The 26,149-nt window shown below is 44.7% G+C and overlaps 1 protein-coding gene and 1 long non-coding RNA gene across 7 annotated transcripts; one reads left to right on the top strand and one right to left on the bottom strand.

Annotated features, from left to right (window-relative positions):
- Positions 1–843: 843 nt before the first annotated feature.
- On the top strand, positions 844–16,689 carry GPKOW (G-patch domain and KOW motifs). 6 transcript variants are annotated; one of them, XM_074358928.1, is made up of 13 exons: positions 850–999; positions 1,083–1,316; positions 1,839–3,551; positions 4,330–4,484; positions 4,584–4,708; positions 6,556–6,665; positions 7,456–7,666; positions 8,046–8,178; positions 8,843–8,966; positions 9,170–9,293; positions 9,386–9,455; positions 10,061–10,146; positions 10,241–16,689. In XM_074358928.1, exons 3-13 carry the CDS (start codon positions 3,382–3,384, stop codon positions 10,373–10,375), a joined length of 1,443 nt encoding a protein of 480 aa, XP_074215029.1. In that variant the 5' UTR covers positions 850–999; positions 1,083–1,316; positions 1,839–3,381; the 3' UTR covers positions 10,376–16,689. The 6 variants fall into 6 exon arrangements, with proteins under 6 accessions (XP_074215032.1, XP_074215031.1, XP_074215028.1 ...); XM_074358931.1 differs by lacking the exon at positions 1,083–1,316 and having other exon boundaries at positions 844–999; positions 3,080–3,551; XM_074358930.1 differs by lacking the exon at positions 1,083–1,316 and having other exon boundaries at positions 848–999; positions 3,077–3,551.
- LOC105079409 (uncharacterized) lies at positions 9,862–26,136 on the bottom strand. Its single transcript, XR_836264.3, has 4 exons — positions 25,906–26,136; positions 23,373–23,514; positions 16,991–17,110; positions 9,862–10,532 (listed from the first exon to the last, which is right to left on the bottom strand). It is a non-coding gene; the product is annotated as an uncharacterized LOC105079409 (long non-coding RNA).
- Between the last annotated feature and the right edge of the window lie 13 nt (positions 26,137–26,149).

Below are 26,149 nucleotides of genomic sequence, written 5' to 3'. Positions count from 1 at the left end.
ACACAGTGTATCTACAGCCCATAGTGGAACAGGAACTGGACCAAGGAAGTGTGCGGAGTAAGCTGCCAAATCCAGGGCTATTGTTGGCTGGCTATGGGGCCCTGAGCCCCTCCTGCCCTCAGTTTCTTCCTCCACAAAATGGTGGCCACAGACCTTCTCTCACTGCACCCCATTCGTCCTTCCACTATAGTAGCACTGTGCAAATCACTCTCCCACTTGGGCCTTCAGCTCCGGATACCCCACCCCTTTTCAAACCTAGAAAGGACCTCATTTCTCACCTCTCACTGGCTGGCGTCCCCTCCCACCAACGCGCCTTCAAAGCCTCCTCAAGTCCAGGCCCCTACCGCCCCTCCTTCTCCAGGGGGCCTGCCCCTCCCTACTTTTTGAGTCCCCAAACCTTATCCTGCTCAGGGCCTCCAAGCCTCCCATGGACCCCAAAGGCTCCAAGGGCGCCACCCTCCCCAGCCCACCACACTCTTCCAGTTCCCCAGTAGGGACCAGCTGAGGCAAGCATTCACTGCAAAGTTACTGAGTGCCTAGGCTGTGCAAAGCTCTGTTGGAGGCGGCAGAACACCCTGGTAAACTTGGGTTCGGGTTCTGGATCCCCTTGGTAGTTGTCAGAGCTCAGGTGGGGCCCTTAACTTGTCTGGGCCTCGACTTCCCCTTCTCACCAGAGGAGTAACAACATCCCCTGGGTGGAAAGAGGTTTCCCACGGTCCTGGGAAACAGAGGCAGCGCCTGAGACAGAGCGAGGCCAAGCGCTCGCGCTGGCTCCCACAGCCTGGCCTCCTTGCCGGCCGCCAGGTAGGTCACGGCGCTGGTCGGGGCGCCGGGCACGGGACCGGCCGGCCTCAGCCGCGTCCAGGCCCGGGCGGGCCGCCAGGTGAGCGCGCCCGGGCGCTCCAAACGCGTCGCTGGCGGCCGTGCGTCCACCCCGCCGACTCCTGGTCATGGAGCGGCTTGCGGGGGGCGCCGCGGACCCTAGGCGGAGCAGAGGAGGTACGGGGCGGGGGGGAGGGAGCGGGCGCGTCCCTGCCAGCCCTCGCCCCGCCTGTCTGCTCCTCACCTTTTCCTTCCGACAGGTGGTAAACAAAGCAGCCCTGGCGCCCAAGCGGCGGCGGCGGCGGCGGCGGGCGGGCGGCGGCCGTAGAGGGCAGGGGCCCAGCGACCGGGGCTGGGCTCGAGGCCCCCTACCTGCACCCGCACCCACACCCGCGCTGCGGGGCAGCGCACCAGACCCGGGGGCTCTCGGGAATCTCGGGGGAGATGTGTCAGAGGGGTCTGCCCGGGTCACTGGGGACACCTGGGCACTCAGGGTCTGTGGTGCATTTTGGGGGGTGAGGCGGGGGCCTCTGGGGATGTGTGGAGGGGGCACTCTGGGGCCACGTGGGCCGTCAGGGTTGCCTAGGATATCTGGAATGGGACTCGGGGGTGCCGCGGCCACTGGGGTGGGGGGCAGACCGTGTTCTGTCGGGACATCTGGGGGAAATCTAGGTCCCTCTCCATATTGGGGAGGAGAGTTTGTAGTCCGGGGTTACAAGGGGGCAGTCGGAGACCTCCAGAGGTATTTGCGGGGTGTTCGGAGGTGTCCAGGAGTACTGAGGTTAAACAGCTATCTCCAGGGATATCGTGGGGCCAGGCGGGGGGTCCACGGGCACACCCGCGATGGTCGGGGATCGCGGGAGGTGAGAGGGACAGTCGGCGACCTCTGGAACTACGGAGGGCGTGGTCTCGGTCCCCGGGGATCTTGAGGGGCATACTAGGTCTTCGATCGTCGGGGGTGTGGTGGCTCGCTGAGGCTCAGGGTGGGCGCTGATCTGTTCTTTTCACTCGCGCAGGCCGCGGCCTTTCCCCGCCCGCGGGCCCCAGCGCCCGGCAGCTCCTGGCGCGGCTGGACGCGCGCCCCCTGGCGGCCCGAGCCGCGGCCGACGTGGCGGCGCTGGTTCGCAGGGCCGGCGTTTCATTGCGCCTGCGCCCCAAGGAGGGTGCGTGATGGGGGCTGGGCCTCCTGGAGGGCGTGGCCGGAGTGGCGCTGGGTTCTGAGGTGGCGGGCCCGGGATTGCTAGTTACTCCGCTGGGTGGGGCCCATGGGCGTGAGTTGGGAGGGCGGGGCTCGGCGGCGATTCGAGGCGGCTGGGGTTATCCTAGAATATTCCTCTAGGAGGTGACACAGAGAGGGTTATTGCAGTAGGTGAACGTTGCGAATATTGGACTTCCTGTTTTCAAGACCATCCTCTGAGCCACTGTACTATTCTGCTTTCCAAACATTGTTACTATGTCCCATTTCATTTAATTATATGTATACTTTCACATTTAAAGGCTCTAGTATATTTGCTCCATTCAAGCCATGTGCTATAACTCATTTAGCCCATCCCCTAATGTTGTTCATTTAAGTGGTCTTCAAGCTTTTGCTACAATAAATAATACTCTGATGAATCTTGTATAAATTTTTTTTGCACATCTTCGATGATTTCCTTGGGAAGAATTTTTAGCAGATTTGTAGTATTCTTTCTTATGACTATTTAAGTATCAGTCTCTTAAGGTCCTACACAAGAGGAGTCTATCTCATTAATCTTCTGAAGCCTTAGGACCTGGCTCTCACGACATATTTAAAGTTGGTAGGAATTGTTTTTGCTTTTGTTTTTGTTTTTGTTTTAATATCCATTTAAGTGTCATTGATCCCCGCTGGAGTAGGAGCCTCTAGAGAGGAGGGCCCTCTATTTTATTAATACAGTTGACCCTTGAACAAAGGGGGGTTAGGGCAGCGACCCAGTGCAGTCTAAAATCCCCATATAACTTTAGTCTCCCCTCCATGTTCCACATCCTTGGATTCAACCAATCTTGCATCATGCAGTACTGTAGGAGGTAGTTAGTGACAGATACCCACATATAAGTGGCCCCTTGCAGTTCAAACCATGTTATTCAAGGATCAACTGTATCTGAATCCAGAATTTGTCCAGTATTAAATCTGTCACGTGTAGGCACCATTTACATGTCTATTTTTTATTATCGTACACAACTGGCACTCACAGATGTTTCTCTTAATGACTTTTGTTACCTACACTTCCCACACCAGTAGGGCAGAATAACGAGCACACAGTAAACGCCTACAGGAAGGAATCAATACTTGGAAAGAACGAACCCACCTTCTATCAAGCCTACCTCCTCCAAGAACTACATTTCCCGGTATGCTTGGCGCCACGCTCTCCTGTGACGTAAAAAGAGCGGCAATTACTTCCTATGGCCCCTTAGCCTTTGACCACCGGTGCCGCAGTGTTTCACGGGTAAAGTAGTTCTAGCGCTCGTGGTCCGCCCCCCGGAAAAGTGAGAACAAACTAAACTTCCCATCAAGCAGCGCTCCGGCCTGGGAAGAGGGGCAAGATGGCGGACGCTGAAGATGGTATATTGCGGCCGGCGAGAGCCTCCAGTGTCCCAATTTCATTCAGCTTCAGTCGAGTATCTGCCCGGATTCGGCTGGCGGGAGACGGCGCGGGTGCGGCTCCGGAGGATAAGGATTTCTTGAAGACCGTGGAAGGGAGAGAGCTACAGAGGTGAAGCGCTGGGTCTTTCGTCCGTTGGAAACCAGTGCAGTGCGGGGAGTGGAATCAGAGTTGATTGTCTTGGTGACAGTGGCCTGTAAAGCCTAAAGCACTGCGTGAGGAAATTTCGTGGAAGCGAGAAGGCTGGAGTTAGTAGGAGAGGGGGGCGGAAATTGGACCTGTTGACCCTAGGGGTTGAAAGGAGAGGATATAATCCTGAAAGGGAGTGTCTTTAGGGCTTGGGGGGCCCTGAGGAGCCTGCGTTCTGAAAAAGGGAAAGAGGGGAGAATGACAGGACTCCTAGTGTCCCAGCTAAAGCGGTGGGGCTTGTCCAATATGGCAAGCGGGATGGAGCGGCAGATTCAGGTTGGAGGAGACCCCCATCAGCTTAATTGGGAAAGGAGAGCCTGATACAGGGACTTCCAGAAGAGAATCAACCATCCAGGAGGCTGGTGTGGAGCCTGGAGCTGGGGAAAGAGTCCAGGCTGAAGATGGTGATTTGTAGGTCATTGTGGAAACCATGGAAGTGGGTCTTGGGGTGAATAGAGGGTCCAGAACTGAGACCGGTTCCTCAGAAGAATTGATATTTAAGTTGAGGGTGGGGCAGAGAATCCAAAGAAAGCCTCACCAGCGACCTAACAGGAGAGCCAGACAGAAGAAGGGAGGGGTTGAGTGACTTGGGGCTGAGGGTGAGTTTGGCTCTTGTGTTTTTCCCCTGAATGAAGGGGTATGGCTCAGAACCCACTGATCGTGCTGCTTCCCCAACTTCACCCCTCTGTGTCCACATCAGTGTGAAGCCCTCAGAAGCCCCCAAGGAACTTGTCATCCCTTTGATCCAGAATGGCCATCGCAGGCAGCCACCCACCCAGGCCCCTGGACCATCCATACATCCTGAGGTCTTGGCGGATGGAATGCTGTCCCAAGCTGTGAAGGAACTCATTGAGGGTGAGTGCTCCCTCCTTTGCCTTGCCCTAGTGAAGGAAGAAGGGGAGGAAAGCGGAAGGATAGGGTGGGACCTCATTGCTCCCTCCCATTCTTCCTTAGAATCCAAGAAGTCTCTGGAAGAGAGAGAGAATGCGGGTGTCGACCCCACGCTCGCTATCCCCATGATCCAGAAAGGATGCACCCCCAACGGGGAAGGGGCAGACAGCGAACCCCGGGCTGAGACAGTGAGCTGGCCCCTTGCCTCCCTCCTTCCCCAGTCTCTCATTACCCTGTTGGCCAGGCCGGCCTCCCTGAACACAGAAGGAAAAGTCTGTGTGTGTACTAGAGGCCTGCTGCCTCTCCCTTCCTCCTTTCATCATTTTTGGAAGCATTAACAAGTGAACAAGTACTCGGATTCTGGGATTATCTGAATGAGACGAGGAGCAGAGGGAACAGGAAATGGAGAAATCCTGAGAGTAGACTCTGCCTGGAGTGTTTGAGGAACACCAGGGAGACCAGTGGAGCTGGAGTGAGGGGTATGGGTAGTTGATGAAGTCAGAAGTCAGCCACAGTGAGGACTTTGGCTTTTACTCTGAGTGAGATGAGAGCCATGGGAGGGCTCTGAGCAGAGAAGGGACAAGACTTATGATTTGACAGGCTCTTTCTGGCTGCTATGAGCAGAACTAGTGAGCAAAGGTGGAGGCAAGGAGACCAGCAGTCCAGGCTAGAGAGGATGGAGGCTCAGGCCAGAGCAGTAGGAGTGAGGTCAGGAAGGACAGAGAGGGTTTAGTGAGAGATGGCAGAGCAGGGTGAATGCTCCTAATGGCAGTGATGACCCAAACACTGGCATGGTGGCAGGAAATGGCATGGGAGCAGGTGTGGTGTGTGTCCATCAGTGAGGCAACTTGTGGTGTGTTTGCAACAAATATAAAGAATTGAAGGACTGATGATGGGAGGTGATAACACGAGAAGTGAGGGGTGTGTCCACAGAAGTAACCAAGTCTGTTTTTCATACCCATGGACCCTACTTTTCACTCTTTACTCACAATTTTTTTTTTGCAATGCTTCCTTGGTTCCTAGTTCTCCTATGGCCCCAAACCACTCTCTCTTTTGACTGAACTGTTCTCATTGGCCTTCAGACATCCTCTGGTTTCTTTCATCTTAAAAAAAAAGACCTTCACTCTCTGTCCTGTTCCAGCTTTGGCCTCCTTTCTCTCATTTTCCCTCCTCTTGTAGCCTTCCACACCTCAGTTGATTACAGTTCCATCCATCTTCCTCTCACTTAGCCTAAAAACCTTAGGGTCACCCTTGACGCCTTTTATTTCATACCCTGTGTACAATCTGTCAGCAAAATCCTGTCATCTCCTTTTTCAAAATATATCCAGAGTCAGACGACTTCTCACCATCACCTCTACACCACTCTGGTCTGAGCCACCAGCATTTCTCATCTGGACTAATGCAGTAACTTCCTCTCTGGTCCCCTTTTGGCTGCCATCCTATTGTGGCTTCTGCCCAGCTCTCCTCAGCCTCCATATCTGTTTCAATCAGATTGACTTTCATGATGCTCTTCATACATAGATCTTGTCCTGCCTCAGGGCCTTTGCTCTTACTGTCCTCTCTGGAGCGCTCTTTCTTCTTATATCCTCAGAGCTCCCTCTGTCATCTTTTGGTCTCTGCTCAGATGTCAACTCAGTAACATTCCCTTCGCCATCCCTCTGCATCCCCTTAACCTGCTTTATTTTTCTTCACATACCATATCACTATCTGACATACTGTTTTATGTATTTTATTTGTGATGTCTCCACAACTAGAATGAAAGCCACATAAGGGCAGGAGTTTTTGTCTCTTTCGTCCACTGCTTTATCCCCAGCACCTAGAACAGTAGCTGGCACAGAATGAATCCTTTATAAATATTTGTCAAAGGACTGAATGTGGAGGAGTAAAGTGAGGGATAGCAAGAGGAAATCAAAACTCACCCTTGAGTTGACTGGGAAAGAAGCCTCAAGGGTCACCCCATGTGTGATAGCGAGCACACTTCAGAGGGCCCACTGTAAGCCAAACCTGACCATCCTTTCTGTGCCTAAACTCATAGGTGCCAGAGGAGGCTGATTACGAGGCAGTCCCTGTGGAGGCCTACGGGCTGGCTATGCTGCGGGGCATGGGCTGGAAACCTGGCGAGGGCATTGGCCGCACCTTCAATCAGTGAGTTGTAGGGTAGGGGCAAGGGGACAGCAGATGGGCCAGGGAACAAGACCTGCATGGTTACCACCCACCCAGAACCATCCAGGCAGGGAGAGGACGCATTTCCACCCTAAGTATTTCAGTAGCCCCTTCCACTACTGTTCAACCTCCTTTTGCCCTTCAAAACCCCATAACCTAACAAGATCTCATTTATGTAAAGATTGCCTGTCTGGGCATCAGCCTTCTCAGCTGAAAAATGGGGATAATAACAGTACTGACTTCCCAAGTCTGTTGTGACAGTTAAGTGAAATGATGCACATTAAGCACTTTACAGTAAGCCCTGGCCCCAGATAAGCACATACTATATATTTGCTATTGTTATCACATGGGCTTACGAGCCCTTCTTCCACAGTTTTAAACTCCCCAAAAATCTGAAAACCAAACTTTTTTTTTTCCATAAAACAATTGGTAGTCAAGTGTAACCTGAATTGACACTGAGTATTTTATGTTCTGTTTCTTCTGCTTGGTGAATAGTCATATGGTTTCCCCTGTGGAAATATTAGTATATTTGGTTATTGGAACCTGCCTCAGATCCTACTAGAGATACTGTGTAATAGAGGGTATGCACAACATGTTATTAGGTTAAACCAAATGAAATTGCCATTTCTGTCCTAATATGAGTTTGGCAAGGATATTCTTGAACATATTGATAGGGTGGGATTCGGGCAGTGGTTGGGGGTAGGGGTGGGGAACGGGGCCTTGAAGACAGATGCATCCCCCACAACAAGCCCATATCCTGTGTTCCCTGCAGAGTGGTGAAGCCTCGTGTCAATGCACTGAGGCCCAAGGGGTTAGGGCTGGGCGCCAACCTGACTGAGGTCCAGGCCCTGGCCCCCACGGGCCCCCACCGGCTGCCAAGGCCAGATGAGCAAGAGAAGGATAAGGAAGACCAGCCTCAAGGACTGGTGCCTGGAGGAGCTGTGGTGGTTCTTTCTGGCCCTCACCGTGGCCTCTATGGGAAAGTAAGCAACCAGGATGTGCCTGGAGCCCAAGACAGGCAGCAGGGAAGATTGATGTGAGGGTCAGAGGGCAGAAGAATTGGGTCTTGGGTAGGAAAGCTGGAAGTCTTTGTCTTTCAGGCCTTCCTGGCCCACCGCCTCATTCAGTAACTCAAGACTATTTGTTGGGCCTGTCTTGAGCCTCAGCTTCAACTAAAAGGGAGAGAATCCTTATGCCACAAGTCCCTGAGGATTAGATACTTAAAATAGATCCAAGCCCCACGGTCTGCTGGGGGAGACACAGGGGTGAGGCCTATCAGAGGTAGGGACAGACAGTTTGGTTTTAGGACTGTGGGTCAAGTTCACTCAACCCCTGCCTCCCTTCTTCCCCACAATACTTTAGGTGGAAGGCCTCGATCCTGACAATGTTCGAGCCATGGTCCGTCTGGCCGCAGGGAGCCGCATGGTGACTGTTAGTGAGTACTGCCTGCGGCCTGTCTCCCAGCAGGAGTTTGACAAGAACTCCTTGGATCTCAGTGAGTGAGCCTCTTACCTAGCTGGGGAAATTGTAGAAGCATTCCTGGGGGTGGTAGGGCCTATCTTGGGGGCAGAGGTTAGATCCGCAGAGGGGTGGAACAATGGACTGCTGGCAAGGGTGATTTCTGGTCACAGTTAAGAAGTGAGAATGAACATAAGTTGTATATTCCATTTAATTGAAAAAAGATTGATCTAGTAACTCTTTAGCCTCTTTCTAAGGCGGGAGAAACAGATGTGGAAACCATTCCCTACCCTTGGGAGGTCTTTATTTGGGGTGGTGAACCTCTCTTGCTAGGGAGTGAGAGCAGCTAGGACTAGATGGTGATGGGGAGGAAGGCATTTTAGGCATATCGGTAGGATGGGCCAGTTTGGCTCATGGGAGATGGGTGCTGTCAGCTCTCCAGGACTCTCTAGCCCATACTAGGTGGTTGGCTCAGGTAAGCACTGTCAGGACTGGCTGGGATGGTTGAGGAAGGCTTCCTGACAGAGGCCGAGATGGTTGAGAGGAAGGGGAGAGTGTTCTAATAGCCCAGGCAAAAGCTTGATGGTAAGAGGGGGCATTTTGGCAGATGGAAGGTGGTCTGAGGCTGGGGTGTGGCCTGGAAGGAAAGAGGGTGAGATACCGAGGCTCTTTTCTGGTTCTCCCCACACCCCCTTGAACAGGCCAGGTGAGCAAAACCTCAGGGCAACAGAACGGAACAGCCTCATCACGAAAGGCTCTTCGGAATCAGGACCTCCACGGCCGGCAAGAGGACTCAGAGAGGAAGCGGAAACACCTTCCAGACCGGTGGGACCCTGGGCATCTGGGATGGGGGTAGGGGGAAGACCATGGTGAGGCTCCAGTCAGAGAAAGCGTCCCCAGGGCAAGGCACTTGCCTGGAAGGAACTAGGAGTAGCATTATGGGTGGGTTTCACAATATTGGTGAAGGTGGTGTGCCCAGAACGTGCCTCTGATAAAGAGCTAAGCCTCCTGTCGGCCCCTCTCTACAGACAGGATGGGCCTGCAGCCAAGAGTGAGAAAGCAGCCCCCAGGAGTCAGCACTGGTTGCACAGGGACCTGCGCGTGCGGTTTGTGGACAAGCTGCACAAGGGTGGCCAGTATTACAACACCAAGGTGGGAACCCCGCACCTGCGTCTGCTTCCTCCCCCAGGGACTGGGCCTCCTTAGCTCTCTGACATTCTCATATCCCCTGACCCTCTCCCCAGATGACAATTGAAGATGTCCTGAGCCCAGATACTTGTGTGTGTCGGACAGATGAAGGCCAGGTCCTGGAAGGTGAGTCTGAGGGATGGCCACTGGGTTGTCATCCTGGATGCTGATCAAGAAGGCTGTCATAGGCCAAGAACCTGGCCCAGGCAAAGGCTGGGAGGGTGGGTTTTTTGCAACGCCCAGCATCCTCTAACAGAATGTCAGACACTTCTGTGATGGTGAGTATCTGAGCCCCACTTTCTCCATCTGCACAGTTAACACCTGTTTCTCCCCCTCTGTGACTGGTGCCTTGTAGGGATGTGTGCTCTGTGTGCAGGGCAGGGCATACAGCATGCCTATGATAAATGGTGTCTGAGGTGTATTTTTCTTTTAATTTAAGTATAGTTGATTTACAATGTTTCAGGTGTACAGCAAAGTGATTCAGTTATATATGTATGTAAATCTGTTCTGTTATCACCCCCAGCCATCATCATCATATATAAATGCTCTCTTTATTACAACTATTCCCAGGAACCACTCGTTAGGTTTCCTCATCCGTGAAATGGATGTGGGGAACTCCCATCTGTTAGCAGGTACAGAGTAGCTCCAGGGAACACAGGAGAGGCCCTTCTGATAGGACCCTGGCTGGGCTGCCCTTGCTGGGGGCCTCACTCCCCTCTCCTTGTCTGCAGGCCTGAGGGAAGACATGCTGGAGACCCTGATCCCTAAGGTCGAGGGCAACCGGGTGATGGTGGTGCTGGGGCCACAGGCTGGAAGGGTGAGTCCCAGACCTGGGAATGGGGGGTAGGGGCACACAGGGAATGTCCCAGGGTCTGCATTGGCCTTGCTGATTCCTCCCGCCCCTACTCTAGGTGGGCCGTCTGCTGGACTGGGACAGAGAGCGGAGCCGGGCTCTGGTGCAGCTGCGGAGAGAGAATGAGGTGGTAAAGCTTCACTATGATGCTGTCTGCCAGTACGTGGGCCCCAGCGACTCGGATGAAGACTGACCTGTGGACACACTCCCATCCCCCAGGCTGTTACCAGTCCTGCACGGTGTGGAGAGACTGCCTTCACGAAGGTGGGGAGGTTGTTGTTCTGCCCTCCACTTTGCAGCGCAGCCCTGGGACAGGGTCAGGGCACAAGCTGGATGGACCAGAAGGGAGGCTAGAAGCAAACCAATATTTACCAGAAGTTAGTGTATAATAAAAACCATTTCAAATACCAAGTAAAACGAAGAGATCGTAAGTGGTGTGCTGCGCTGTGAGAGGAGGCGGGAGCCAGGCTGATTAAGGTGGGAACTATTCCATTTTTCAGCCCCACTGCCTTGCTTGGGCAGCTAACCAAGCGGAAGGATCCATTCGCTCCCACACTCACTGTTGGAGTCCAGAAGTTATGAAATCTGTCCCCAGCAGGTACTATGAAGTCTGGAAGGCCACATCCCTGGACAACTTCCTGAGCAAGAATCTAGCAGGCTCTGCTCTTACTCTTGGTCCAGAGCAGATGCCCAGAGATTATCTTGAGCCTGTGACAGGGGTCAAGAAGAAGGGAGGCTTCTACCCACCAAGGGGATGTGTTAGCACTACTTTCCAGAGGCCCCAGTTAACCTCGGGGCCCCCATTTTAGTCCCAAAACTTTGGCTTGAAAGTAAAAAAGTTTTGTCTGTCTCGGGTAGAATTTCCCTGGTTGCTTCAGGTAACTGGATTCTCAAAAAGGTTATTGTCAGAGAATCCTTTTTCCTACTCAGTGGCCTAAGATAAAAAATCAACAAAGGAAGAAAAAAAAATCAAAGGAAGTCAGAGTTTTAGGCACAACTGTTTCTAACTCATCCTTCATCACTAAGTCGTTGATGTAATTAGCTGTATTTGAGTTAGATCTAGGCCTCTGGTATAAACTGACACTTCAGAACATGGCACAGCACTGGAGAATTTGAATAGTTCTTGTACAGGATGACATGAGCTGCCGTCCCTGCTAAGCTGAGGCAGACTGCTGTTTTGAGCCAAAATAAGCAAGGTATAGAAAAACAATGAGTTGGCCAGACCAATGGCCGTATACCCAGTAAGGCAAGGGATGATTAGAAAACCTTCCAGCGTAGTAACCCCCATATGAGGGACACTGGCACAGACTGATTTACTTTTTTTGATTGTCCCTAATTAATTCCAGAACTCACCTGTTTTCAAGATTAGCCAAAAAGGGTTGTTAAGGCCGACACTGGAGAACAAATTCCCACCCCAACGCCCCCAGTTCCTCCAGTTCTTAAGTCATCATTGTGACTGCACACACTGCCCTGGAACTGCAGGCTGACGTGTATTTTTTTTAATTTAAGTATAGTTGATTTACAGTGTTTCAGGAGTACAGCAAAGTGATTCAGTTCCATATATATATATATATATATATATATATATATATATATATATATACACACACACACACACACATATATATATGTACATATATATACACACATATGTAAATCTCTTCTTTTTCAGATTCTTTTCCATTATAGGTTATTACAAGATATTGTATAGCTCCCTGTGCTATACAGTAAGCTGAGTTGTATTTTTAATCTTGGGAAAGGTTGGGAGTTCTAGAGGTTCCCAGTTTGGCACGTCCAGGAGTCAGTTTCCTGCGCTGTCATGTGTGAAGCCTAGTCAAGAAGGCCTCCTCCTAGGGTTGGGTATTAGCTCAGTGGTAGAGTGTGTGCTTAGCATGCATGAAGTCCTGGGTTCAGTCCACAGTACCTGCATTTAAAAAAAAAAAAAGAGGCCAGGGAGTGGGGTGGGAAGGAATAAACTAGGAGTTCAAGATTTGCAGATATTTTATATATATGGTATATATAAAATAGATAAATAAGTTTATACTGTATAGCGCAGGGAACTATGTTCAATATCTTGTAGTAGCTTAAGTGAAAAAGAATATGAAAATGAATATATGTATATCCATGTATGACATTGTGCTGTACACCAGGAATTGACACAACATTGTAAACTGTAAAATTTATAAAATTACTCTATAAAAAAATTATAAAAATACTCTATAAAAAAAAAGAAGGCCTCCTCCTTTCTCCAAATCATAATAAATTTCTTGGTAGTGCCCTTGAGAATGATATAAAGCTCTCTAGGGAAAGGCATTGTCCCTCTGGGTCTGCCCTGCAACGTGGCATCACCTGGCAGTTTCAGACAATCCCTCCATCTCCTCCATGTGCCATGACACTTAAAATAGATCTTGCATCAGATTCCAATCTCCTAGAGTTAATGTTTCTCCCGAGCCTGCCTTTGGAAATGGGACCTGAAGTTCTTGAATACGGCCCGGTGTCCAGAACGCCTAGCCCATGGCAGAACGCCTGGTCCCCCAGAGCAGATGATCAGATTTTTTTGTGTTTCCTCAGAGAGGATCCCTCCTGATCCCTCAGTTTGAGAACAGAGCTCCTTAAGTTCTGGAAAATGTAGACAGCATCAGGAGGCTTTCCCAATCTGCGCTTTGTTCATTGTGCACAAAGACTTGGTCCTAAAGACCCTTTGAGTCTGCGCAGCTTTCTCGGCTGTTACCCCTTGGGCAACGGTTACTGCAGCAACAGCTTTTGTGAGCCCATGAATTCTCCATGGACCGCTCACAAGCCGAGGACCATGACCCATACAGTTTATCCAGACTGGCTTCTTCCACATCACAGGGACTGAGCAAGATGTGGGTGCAAAAGCATCTGCCTCTTCTGCCAAGTCTCCAGAAGCTTCCCTGGCAGGGTGCTGCCTCTGTTTAAAAAACTATCCAGACACTGAGCCAGGAATTTGTGGCGTCAGACTCGAGAAGCAGCTTCTTTCTTTGCCTTTCAGAGAGAAGTGAATTATTTGGGTGATGGGGACTACTGCCTGGGGCTGAGCTTGATGGCGGGTATATACAGGTAGGCTCTCATTTCTGACATTCCTTCCTCAGCTGGAGGATGCTCCCCTCCATTCCCACACTGGGGCCTTTTAACTCCCATGTTTGTAGCATCACACAGTGAGGTGAAGTGTCCAACAACTTGGAAAGCTACGTGAGGGGGACTGCGTCCTCACCAGGTGCCCCTATGGTTCCAATTCATTCAGCAAGGATCTCTGGAGCCCCTACTGTATGCCAAGTACTGTTCTGCAGGCTAGGGATACAGTAAAGCATACATCATTCATTCAACAATTATTGAGTCCCTTCTTGATGCCAGGCATGATTTTCTAGCTACTTGAGATAAAACCATGAACAGGACAAAGATCCATGCCCTTGTGGAGCTGATATTCCAGTGGGTCTGGGAGATAATAAGCAATAAGCAAAAGAAGTAAATTATCCAGTATGTTAGAAGGTGCTAAGAACCATGTGGGGGGAGGGCAGGAGGAAGTACAGCAGGGTAAAGGGGATCCAGAATGGGCAGTATTCATAGGAAAGTTTTACTGAAAAGGTGACATTTGAGCCAAGATACGAAGGAAGTAAGGGAGAGTCATGCACTATCTGAAAAATGGTCCAGGTGGGGGAAACAATGCAAAGGCCCTGTGGTGGCACCATTGCTGGTGTGTTTGAGGAATAGTGAGGCCAGTGTGGCTGTATGGGAGTAAATGAAAGAGAGGGGAGCTAGGAGGTCGGGTCCGAGAGGTACTGTGGTGCTTCAGGGGCCACTCTCACTGTTCTGACAGAAGTGAGAATCCTAAGAAGCCTCCATGCAGCCACTGCCAAAGACTGATGCCCCACTTCCCCCACCCCTACACAGCCACACTAAATACACCTGCGCTTCAAGTGCCTTGGTCGGTCTGGCTGATTTCCACTGTCCAGAACTGATTTCTTCCAGTGGGGCTGCTGGAACTTCCTGGAAGGCTTACTTCTCCATCAGTGCCAGTGGGGTACCTTCCTCAAACTTGGGAAGCAACTTCCTTCCCAGGTCTCAGAGGGATCCTCAGCACCTGACGTCCACGTACCCCCGATCTTTCACCGCTTACCTGGAAGAGTTATCACCTGAAGATCACCAGACACCACCAGCTACAGAGAAGAGGCACTAAATGTATCCGGTTTCCCCACGGCATCTCACGAGAGGACGAAATGCCACAACTTTGCTCACTAATCTTTTGGTTGTACTGATTTTCCTCATAACCTCATCCCATCCTTATCTTCAAAAGTTCTTTAAGTCATTAGGGAACTGCAAATTAAAACAACGAGATACCACTACACACTATGACAATGGCAAAAATCCAACAAACTGACAACACCAAATTCTGGTGAGGATGCAGTGCAACAGGAACTTTCATTCATTGCAGGTGGGAAGGCAAAATGGTACAGCCACTCTGGAAGACAGTCTGGCTGTTTCTTACAAAACTAAACATACTCTTACCATATGATCCAGCAATCACGCTCCAAAAGAGTTGAAGACATGTCCACACAAAAACCCGCACATGGATGTTTACAGCAGCTTTATTCATAATTGCAAAAACTTAGAAGCAACCACGATTGTCCTACAGCAGGTGACTGGATAAATAAACTGGTACATCCAGACAGTGGAATATTATTCAGTGCTCAAAAGAAATGAGCTATCAAGCCACGAAAAGATATGGAGGAATCTTAAAGGCATGTTACTAAGTGAAAGAAGCCAATCTGAAAAAGCTACATACTGGATGATTCCAACTCTATGACATTCTGGAAAAGGAAGTACTATGGAGACAGTTAAAAGTGGTTGCCAGGAGTTAGAGGTTGATGGAGGGACGAAAAGGCAGAGAACAGAGGATTTTACAACAATGAAACTATTTTGTAGGGGGTAGGAATAGGTCAGAGGTAGAACACCTTCTTAGCAGGCATGAGGCCCTGAGTTCAATCTCCAGTACCTACATTTAAAACAATGAAATTTTTTGTTTTCTTTTTGTTTTTTCTGTGTGTATATGTATATATTTTTAATTGAAGTATAGTCAGTTTACAATGTTGTGTCAATTTCTGGTGTACAGCATAATGCTTCAGTCAGACATGAACATACATATATTCGTTCTCATATTCTTTTTCACCATAAATTACTGCAAGATATTGAATATAGTTCCCTGTGCTATACAATATGAACTTGCTTATGAAACTATTTTGTATGTGACTCTAATAGTGGATATATGTCATTATACATTTGTAAAAACCCATAGGATGCAACACTAAGCATGAACCCTAATGTAAACTATGGACTTTAAATGACAATGATATGCTGTTGTCAATGAGTGTAGGTTCATTGATTGTAACAAATGTACCACTGGTGGTGCGGGATGCCAATAGTGGGGGAAGATGTGCATGGAGGTGGGGGCAAGGATATATTTTCCACTCAATTTTGCTATGAATCTAAAACTGCTTTTAAAAAAGAAGGCTGATTCTTTTAAAAAGCACTTTAAGAATCTTTATGAAAATTAGAGCTCCATCACCCCTTTTGCTTTGCCATATTCTATTAGTAGATTGTTTTTAAAAAGCAATTCTTTACATATTCTGGTATAGATACTTTATCAGATACATGATTTGCAAGTATTTTCTCCCAGTCTGTGGCTTGTCTTTTCATTCTCTTAACAATGTCTTTCGAAAAGCAGAAATACTCAATTTTGATGAAGTCAGATTTTTTAGTTCTTTTTGGATTGTCCTTTTGATGTCACATCTAAGAAATCTGTGCCTAATCCCAGATCACAAAGGTTTTCTAGAAGTTTTAGAGTTTTAGATTTTATGTTTAGATTTTTGATTCATTTTGAATTAATTTTTGTGTATGGTGGGAGGTATGGAGACAGGCTCATTCTTTTAAGTACGGATATCCAACTGTTCCAGTAACATTTGTTGAAAAGACTGTCCTTCCTCCACTGCATTGCTTCGTGCCTTTTTCAAAAATCAGTTATCCACCACAATGAAAAGAAAAAAATCAGTTGTCCACATATGTATGGATTGATTTATGGATCTATTCTGTTCTATTGATATATTTGTCTATCTGTATATCTATCTGTATGTTTTAATAATAACTGTAGCTTTATAATGATTCTTGAAATCAGGATTAGCCCTGAAACTTTGTTGGTCTTTTGCAGAGTTTCTTTCTCTTTTGCAGAGAAAAAAAAGATAAATCTTTTGTCAGATTTCTCCCTGAGTATTTCATATTTCCTGATATTATTGGACATATTTTTAAATTTAAATTTCTAATTTTTCATTGCTAATATATAGAAATACAATTGATATTTGTACATTGCTCTTGTATCCTGTAACCTTGCTAAACTAACAATTTTATTAGCTTTTTTAAAATAGATTCCATTGGTTTTTCTATTAGATAATCATGTTTCTTCAAATAAAGACATGTTTCTTTCTTTCTTTCCAACCCAGATGCCTTTTATTTCTTCTTGCCTTTTCCGCACTGACTAGAATCTTCAGCACAATATAAAATAGCAGTGGTGAGAGTAGATATCTGTCTTATTCCTGATTTTAGGGGGAAAGCATTCAGTCTTTCACCAGCCATTAAGTACAATTTTAACTGTAGCATTTTTTTCCCTCTCCAACATACTTGTAATTTATTAAACAAATATTTATTACCAAGCAGGTTCAACACATGCTAATCATAAACCCATTTGTAAATTCAGCAAAATCCCAGCTTCTTGTCCTTCTAGGGACTCTGGCCATACCTTGAATCAAGGGTTCCCTTGAGGAGGTTACACTCCAGGGGAAGGGTTCTATTACTTTGTAGTATCAGGTCACCAGTGACTCTCAAAGTATGGATCCCAGACCAGCAGCATCAGCATCACCTGGAAACAGTAGAAATGCAAACTCTCAGGGCCCTCCTGGACCTAATGAATTTGAAATTCTGAGGGTGGTAACCAGCACTCTGTTATAATGAACCCCCCAGGGGCTGATGAGGTGAACACCAGTTATGAACTGCTCTTCCAAAGAAAATGGCAGAGGTAGGTCTGTTTCAGGGTCAAACCTTGGGCAATACCTCTAAGGACCAAGGCCATAGTCACAACTAGACTCTCATGTCTGTTAGTGCAAAATAGAGAAGGCTTCCAAAACATTTTAGCCAATCCATGTATCTTTTTTTTTCTTTCAAGGAGTTTTATTTTTTAATCTTATTGTGGTAAGAACACTCAACATGAGATCTATGCTCTTAACAAATTTTAAGTACACATTATTGTTGACTATAGGTATAACGTTGTATAGCAAATCTCTAGAGTTTACTGAACCTTAATACCTGTTGATTAATAACTCCCCACTTCCCTCTCCCCCCAGCCCCTGTTAACCACCATTCTACTTTTTGATTTTAAGAATTTGACTTTTTTAAGACACCTCATAAAAGTGGAATCATGCAGTACTCGTCTTTCTGTGTCCTGCTTATTTCAATTAGCAAAATGTCTTTGAGGTCCATTCATGCTGTCACGTATGGCAGTATTTCCTTCCTTTTAGGGCAAATAGTATTCCATTATATATGCATACTACATTTTCTTTATCCATTCATCTGTCAGTGGACATTTAGGTTGTTTCCATGTCTTAGCTATTGTGAATAGTACTGAAATGAACATAGGAGTGTTTATATCTCTGTTAGATCCTAATTTCAATTCCTTTGGATATATATCCAGAAGTGGGATTGCTGGATCATACAGTAGTTCTCTTTTTAATTTTTTGAGAAATCTCCATCATGTTTTCTGCAGAAGCTGCACCATTTTGCATTCCCACCAACAGTGTGCAAGGGTTCCAGTGTCTCCACATCCTCACTCACATTTGTCTTTTGGTTTCTTGATAACAGTCATCTTGACAGGTGTGAGGTGATATTTCATTGTGGCTTTCACTTGCATTTCCTTCATAATGAGTGGCAATGAGTGTTTTTAATACACCTGTTACACAGATGTTCTTTATCACATTGACAAAGTTATTTTCTATTCCTACTTTCCTGAGAGTTTTATCAGGAAATCATGCTTAATTTTATCATCTTCCTTTTCTGCATCTCTTGAGGTGATCACATGTTGTTCCCTTTTGTTGTTTGTTAGTATGGGAAATTGCACTGATTAATTTTTGAATGGTAAAGCAACCCTGCATTCCTGGGATAAACTCCACATGGTCATGATGTATTATCCTTTTAATACATTGTTGGAATCAATTTGCTAAAATTATGTTTAGAATTTTTGTATCTATGTTCCCAAGGGATATTGGTCTTTATTTTCTCTTTCTGTAATATCTATCTGGTTTTGGTATCAGAGTAATGCTGGTCCAATAGAATGGGCTGGGAATTATTCAAATTTTTGCAAGAATTTAGGTAGAGTTGAGATTATTTTCATCTTAAATGCTTGCTAGAATTCACCACTGACAACATCTGGGCCTGGAGTTTTCTTTGTAGGAAGAATTTTAACTATAAAGTTAATTTCTTTACTAGATATAGGGCTACTCAGGTTTCTATTTCTTTTTTTAAATTGTGGTAAATACACATACATAAAGCTTACCATCTTAACAATGCAAAAATCCTCACCAAAATATTAGCAAATAGAATCAAACAGCACATAAAAAAGATTATAAATCATGATCAAGTGGGTGGGACACAAGGGTGGTTCTACACATGCAAATCAATCAATGTAATAAACCACATCAACAAGAGAAAGGACAAAAACCATCTCAATAGATCATCTCAATAGATCATCTCAATAGATCATCTCAATAGATGCAGAAAAAGCATTTGATAAAATTCAACACCCATTTATGATAAAAAAAAACTCTCATCAAAGTGGGTATAGAGGGAACATATATCAACATAATAAAAGCTATATATGACAAACCTACAGCCAGCATAGTACTCAACAGTGAAAAACTCAAAAGCTTCCCACTAAAATCTGGGACAAGACAAGGATGCCCACTCTCACCACTCCTATTCAACATAGTCCTGGAAGTCCTAGCCACAGCAATCAGGCAACAGAAAGAAATAAAAGGGATCCAAATTGGAAAAGAAAAGGTAGAAGTGTCACTATATGCCAATGACATGTTACTATATATAGAAAACCCTAAAAGGTCCACACAAAAACTACTTGAACTAATTGAAGAATTCAGCAAGGTAGCAGGTTACAAAATTAACGTTCAAAAATCAGTTGCGTTTCTTTACACTAGTGATGAATCAACAGAAAAAGAAATTAAAGAAACAATCCCCTTTAAAATAGCACCCAAAGTAATAAAATACCTGGGAATAAATCTAACCAAGGAGGTGAAAGAATTATACACAGAAAACTATAAACCATTGATGAAGGAAATTAAAGAAGACTTAAAAAAATGGAAGGATATCCCATGCTCCTGGATTGGAAGAATCAATATTGTTAACAATTTTAAGTGTACAGTTAAGTGGAATTAAGTACAGTCACATTGTTGTGCAGCCATCATCACCATCCATCCCCAGAACTCTCTTCATTTTGCAGGATTGAAATTCTGTACCCATTAAACAATTACTCCCCATTATTTCCTCTCCCCAGCTCCTGCCAACTATTTCTTCTTGAATGAGCTTTAGTAATTTGTGTCTTTGAAGGAATTTATACATTTCAACAAAGTTGTGGAACTTATTGGCATAAAGTTATTCATAATATTCCTTTATCCTTTTTAGTATCTGTAGTGATGTCTTCTCTCTCATTCCTGATATTGGTAAGTTATGTCTTCTCCCTTTTTTTTTTCCTTTTGTCTTCATGTTTATCAGTTTTATTTATCTCAATAAAACAGCTTTTGGCTTCATAATATTCTCCATTGTTTTTCTGTTTTGTATTTTCATTGATTTCCACTTTGATCTTTATTTTTTTATTTCATCTGCTTATCCTAGGTTTACTTTGTCCTTCTTTTTCTAGTTTCTTATGATGGAAGTTGATGTAATCGATTTTAGACCTTTCTTATTTAGTCCTCTCTACTTTTGTAATATAGGCATTTAATGTGATAAATTCACCCTGAAATACTGCTTTAGTGGCATTCCACAAATACTAATATTTTGAGTTTTCATTTTCATTCAGGACAAAGTGTTTTCTAATTTCCATTGTGACTTTTTTGATCCTTGAATTATTTTGAAGTGTGTTATTTAGTTAGTTTCCAAATATTTGGAGATTTTCCAGAAACTTTGCTTTTATTGATTTCTAATTCAGTTTCATAATGGAAAAGAATATTAAAAAGAATATATGTGTACATATATATATAACTGAATCACTTTGCTGTACACCAGAAAGTAATACAACATTGTAAATCAACTATATTTCAATAAAATAAAAAAAAAAAAGAATGACAATTGTCCAGGCCTCACACCCATTAGGATGGCTACCAAAAAAAAAAAAAAAAAAAAACTGTTGGTTGGGATGTAGAGAAAATTGGAACCCTTGTGCACCATTGATAGGAATATAAAATGGTGCAGCTGCTATGGAAAACAAAATGGCAGTTTCCCCCCAAAATTAAAAAAACAGAATTACCATATGATTTGACAATTTCACTTTTGGGAAAATATCCAAAAGAATTAAAAGCACAGCATCAAAGAGATTTTGCACACCCATGTTCATAACAGCATTATTCTTAATAGCCAAAAGGTGGAAAAAATCCAAGTGGCCATCGAGGAATGAACTGATATGCAAAACGTGGTATATTCATACGATGAAATATTACTCAACCTTTAAAAGGAAGGAAATTCTGACACATGCTGCAACACGGATGAACCTTGAGGATGTTATGCTAAGTGAAATAAGACAGTCATAAGAAATCAAATACTGTATGATTCCACTTACGTGAATTATCAAGAGGAGTCAAATTCATAGAAACATAAAGTAGAATGGTGATTGCCAGGGGCTGGGGGAGGGGGAAATTGGGAGTTGTTGTTTAATGGGTATAGAGTTTTAGTTTTACAAGATGAAAAAGTTCTGGAGATCTGTTTTACAACAATGTGAATATTTTGACACTGCTGAACTATACATTTAAAAATGGTTAAGATGGTAAATTTTATGTTACATGTGATAAAATACAATTTTATTACAATTAAAAGTACATGAATATCTACTATGTGCCTGGAATTCTGGTTCATCTGCGTACCCAGTGCCTGCATATAATGCGTACTCTTCATCTTTCCCTCTCAGCAACAAAAAAACATTTGGTTTCCTTCTTTTTAAAATTTAAAAAAATTTTATTTATTTATTTATTGAAGTATAGTCGGTTTACAGTGTCGTGTCAATTTCTGATGTACAGCATAGTGATTCAGTTATACATACACATATATATTGATTTTCATATTCTTTTTTATTGTAGGCTATTACAAGATATTGAATATAGTTCCCTGTGCTCTACGGTAGGACCTTATTTGACTCCCTTCTTGAAATGCTTTTTCACTTGACTTCCAGAAATCTCTTGGTTCTGCTCCTGCCTCACTGGCTGCTCCTACTCAGTTTTGTTTCGCCAGTTCCTCCTCTTTCCCCTGACCTTTGTACCTTGGAATGCCCCAGGGCTTAGGCCTCTAACCTCCTCATCTACATTCACTGCCTAGGTGATCTCCTCTAGTCTTATGGCTTTAAATGACTTTGAGTCTGATGCCTCCTGAATTTGTCATCTTCAGCCTGTACCTCACTCCTAATCTTCAGTCATATCCAATCACCTACACAACATCTCTATATGGTATTTCATAAGCATTTCAGACTTTACAAAACCAATACAAAATTCCCAGTTTCCTTTCTTAATCTGCTCCTCCAGCTGACTCTCAACTTAATTAAAACCTTCAGAGTCATTCCTTTCTTAATCTGCTCCTACAAGCTGACTCTCAACTTAATTAAAACCTTCAGAGTCTATCCTCCTCACACCCTATATCCAACCCATCAATATATCCCTTCAGCTCCACCTTCAAAATAATTCCAGAAGACATCTTATCTCTTCCACTGCCCAGTGTCCAAGGCACCAAAAACTATTGCCTAATTTACTGCAAATAGCCTCCTAACTGCCCTCCTTGCTTCCCCTTTCCCTGCTCCCCTCTTGGTCTACACATAGAAGCCAGTGTTTTTTTGTTTTTTGTTTTTTTGGAAAGGCGAGACTGGTCATGTCTCCTCTGCTCCAAACCCTCCATATGGCTTCCTATCTCACTCAGAATGGGAGCCAAAGCATTTTATTTTATTTATTTTTAAAAAATTATTGGAGATATTGGGGACTGAACCCAGGGCCTCCTGCATGCTAAGCACGTGCTCTACCCCTGAGATACACCGACACACCCTCCCCACCCCCAAGCCAAAGCATTTTAAATGGCCTACAAGACCCTGCATAATCTGCCCACACTCCATACCTCTGTGACTCACCTGAGAAGCTGCATTGATATCCTGGCTCTTCCTTCTACCCAGAATGCTTTTCCCCCAAATTTCCACGAGGCTCATTCCCTCACTCCCTTCAGGGTTTTTTGTTTATTTGTTTGTTTGTTTGTTTTGGTGGAGGGAGTAATTAGGTTTATTCATTTATTTTTTTAATGGAGGTACTGGGGATTGAACCCAGACCTCATGCATACCCCCTCTTCAGGTTTCTGCTCCAATGTCACCTTATCACAGTTTTTTCTGACCATTAAAATCTGACCAATAAAATCGCAACCCCTCCCTTTATCCCAACTCTTCCTACCTCCTAGTCCATTTTATTTCATATATAATATATATTCATTCATCACCTTTCTCCTCCAAGGACAAGGATATTGTTCTGTTTACTGTTCTGTTCCCCAACACTTAGTACAGCGTGCCTGGTGTATTGCAGGCACTCGGTAAATGTTGGGTAACTGAATGAATGAATGTTCAATAATTAGTTGTTTAATGAAGATTAGGATGCTACCTTTCAAAACATCAGAGCAAAACTTCAACTATTTCTCAATCCACAAACAATCCATTTTCCAGGATGCATTAGAGAAAGATTGATTCATTGAGTCACATCCACAAAAGGTGAAATGTTCCTAGAAGAAATTCTAATACTATAATTGGCCCACCTGGGTCTGAGTAGCGTTGTTTTGGGCTTCAAGATTTATGTTTTGAGAAAGATTCTGACTGAGATATGGATACTTACAACTCATTCCCACAATTCCAAGTTTGGATTTCTTCAGCTGGTTACTTGGTCATTAGAACTTGGTCCTTTTTGATTCTGACACCCTTCCTCAGAACAACTTTGTATGACAGGCATGTGCCTCATTCTTCATTCTCTGACTGGCCTATTAATATACAGCATTAAGTAAATAACCAGACCACTGGCTTAAAAAGCAAATTAAAAAGAATTTAAAAACTTAGAAACCCATCTTAATTCAAATAAGATGTTAAGTCCTGTTTGCTCCAGGAAAAAAGGTGAGGTAAATCTCCCCATTGTGGTGATGAGGGTGGGGTGGTACTTCTATAAACAGAAGTTTTCACAGCACCAGGGACTTACACAGTATTGAAGGTCAATTACACGTCAAAAGCCAACAAACAAACTCATAGAAAAAGAGATCAGATTTGTGTTTGACCAGAGGTGGGGGTTTCGGGGAGGGGGAATTGGATGAAGGCAGTCAAAAGGTACAAATTTCCAGGTATAACATAAATAAGTGCCAGGGGTGTAATGTACAGCATGATAAATATAACTAACACTGCTGTATGTTATATATAAAAGTTGAGAGTAAATTCTAAGAGTTCTCATCACAAGGAAAAAATGCTATTTCTTTAATTTTGTATCTGTTTGTGGGGTTTTTTTGGGGGGTAATTATGTTTATTTTTTTAAGTGGAGGTTTTGGGGATTGAACCCAGGACCTCGTACATGCTAAGCACACACTCTACCACTGAGCTATACCTTCCCCCCTTTTTGTATCTATTTGAGATGATGGATCTTCACTAAACTTATTGTGATAATCATTTCAGGATGTATGTAAGTCAAATCACTAACCCATACACCTTAAACTTATACAGTGTTGTAAGTTGATTATATCTCAATAAAACTGGAAGAAAAAAACAAACAAAAAAGATCTTCTCTGTATCATTAGTTTGGAGCAATTTTATTACAATATGCCTTTGTGTATTTTTCATCTTGTGCTGGTATTCAATGAACTTTTTGGATTTGTGAAGTTATATGTTTCATTAATTTTGGAAAGTTTAGGACTTTATTTCTTCACGTACTTTTTCTATTCCCCCTCCTCTCCTTTGGGGATTTTATTTCCCTGCGTGTTAGGCCATGTGAAATTGTCCCACAGCTCGCTTATACTCTTTATTTTTTCGGAATCTTTTTCCTCTGTTTCATTTTCTTTAGTTTCTATTGCTATGACATCAAGTCATTAATGTTTTTCGTCTGCAATGTTTAGTTATTAATCCATCCGATGTATTTTTCATGTTTAAAATTCAATTTGGGATGGACCTAGAGATTATCATACTAAGTGAAGTAAGACAGAGACAAGTAGCATATGATATCACTTACATGTGGAATCTAAAAAAATGATATAAATGAACTTGTTTACAAAACAGAAACAGACTTACAGACATAGAAAACAAACTATGGTTACCAAAGGGGAAAAGGGGAGGGGGAAGGACAAATTAGGACTCTGGGATTAGCAGATACAGACTATTACATATAAAATAAACAACAGTGACCTACTGTATTGCACAGGGAACCTATATTCAATATCTTGTAATAACCTATGATGAAGAAGAATGATAGGTGGAGGAGTAGCCAGAGATATAGGAGGAAACCAAGAGAATGAGAGCAAGAAACTGTGGAATAATGCTGGGTGGTCACAGGAAAGGGTAGAGAAATGACTGCTGATTTGGGAAGATTATTATTCATCAGTGATCTGGTTAAGAGCAGTCTCAGAGACATGGGAGCGACAGAAGCCAAACTGAATTAAGTTAAATATGCTCTGGGATGTGAGGAAGTAGAGACTGAAGGAAACGAGAGGAGTGGCTTTGCTGAGGAGCATAGCAACGGAGTCACGCCTAGGGCAGTATATGGGACCAAAATCCACAAGTAAATATGTCCACGGATTTTGACAACACAGTACATGAAACGACCCAAATGGCCATCAGTAGGGGAACAGCTGAACATTTCTGCATTTATTCCACGGAATACCGGGAATCAATAAAAAAGAATGAGTTAAACAGATGTCCATTATATATTAATAACTTTTTAAAGCATCAAAACAATACTTGGGAAAAAGGATAGGTGGGTTGTACCAATGTCAATATTCTCAGTGTAATATTTTACCATACAACATGTTACCTTTAGGGGGAAGCATTAAAGTACATGGGATTTTCTCTGCATTATATCTTAAATCTACATGTGAATCCACATCTCAAAATTTAAAAGCTGAATTAAAAATATTTCCACTGTGTACATAATTGGGATCTTCCCCATCCCCCACAGTGAATCTCTAGATACCTCTTGCCATCAAAAAACATTATTCATTTTGTAACTAAAACATGGCGGGGCTGGGTGGGGACTCCTATCATGTCTTCCCCTGGCTAAAGGGAGAGACTTCGCTTTGAAGGTCTCCAGGCTCGCCCCCGCCTCAAGGCTCCCTGGTCACCCCTGCCTAGAAATCTGGGAAGATTATAAATAGCTACTAGGGGTGGCCCTTCTAGCCCACCTCGGAGGTCCAAGTCTTGTTAGCCCAGAAGGTAACGCCTCTAGCTCTCCGAACAGGACCGAGTTGAGGAATTCTCGGCCCTCCCTTTTCCGCTCAGCAAGGGGAAGGCTGTCTCTCGCCCACTCGTCCTTGGTTCCCTCAGTCATGCCCTTCCGGAGCGTCCCCCGCTCCCCGCGCCCTCCTGCGAAGACGTCACGGTCGCTCGCTTTCCTCCAACAACCCAGAAGCTGGGCTAGAAGGACCG

The sequence above is a fragment of the Camelus bactrianus genome, chromosome X (assembly GCF_048773025.1).
Source record: "Camelus bactrianus isolate YW-2024 breed Bactrian camel chromosome X, ASM4877302v1, whole genome shotgun sequence".
NCBI classification, from domain to species: Eukaryota; Metazoa; Chordata; class Mammalia; order Artiodactyla; family Camelidae; genus Camelus; species Camelus bactrianus.
Note: the sequence above shows the minus strand (reverse complement) of the source record. Positions and strands in the feature narration are given on the sequence as shown.

Bases quoted from the DNA above. Each gene is read 5' to 3' on its own strand.
- GPKOW (XM_074358931.1), top strand. From the start codon at position 3,382: ATGGCGGACGCTGAAGATGGTATATTGCGGCCGGCGAGAGCCTCCAGT. The intron at 9,456-10,060 runs GTGAGTCTGAGG...CCTTGTCTGCAG, and splicing joins TGAAGGCCAGGTCCTGGAAG to GCCTGAGGGAAGACATGCTG. The intron at 10,147-10,240 runs GTGAGTCCCAGA...CCCCTACTCTAG, and splicing joins TGGGGCCACAGGCTGGAAGG to GTGGGCCGTCTGCTGGACTG.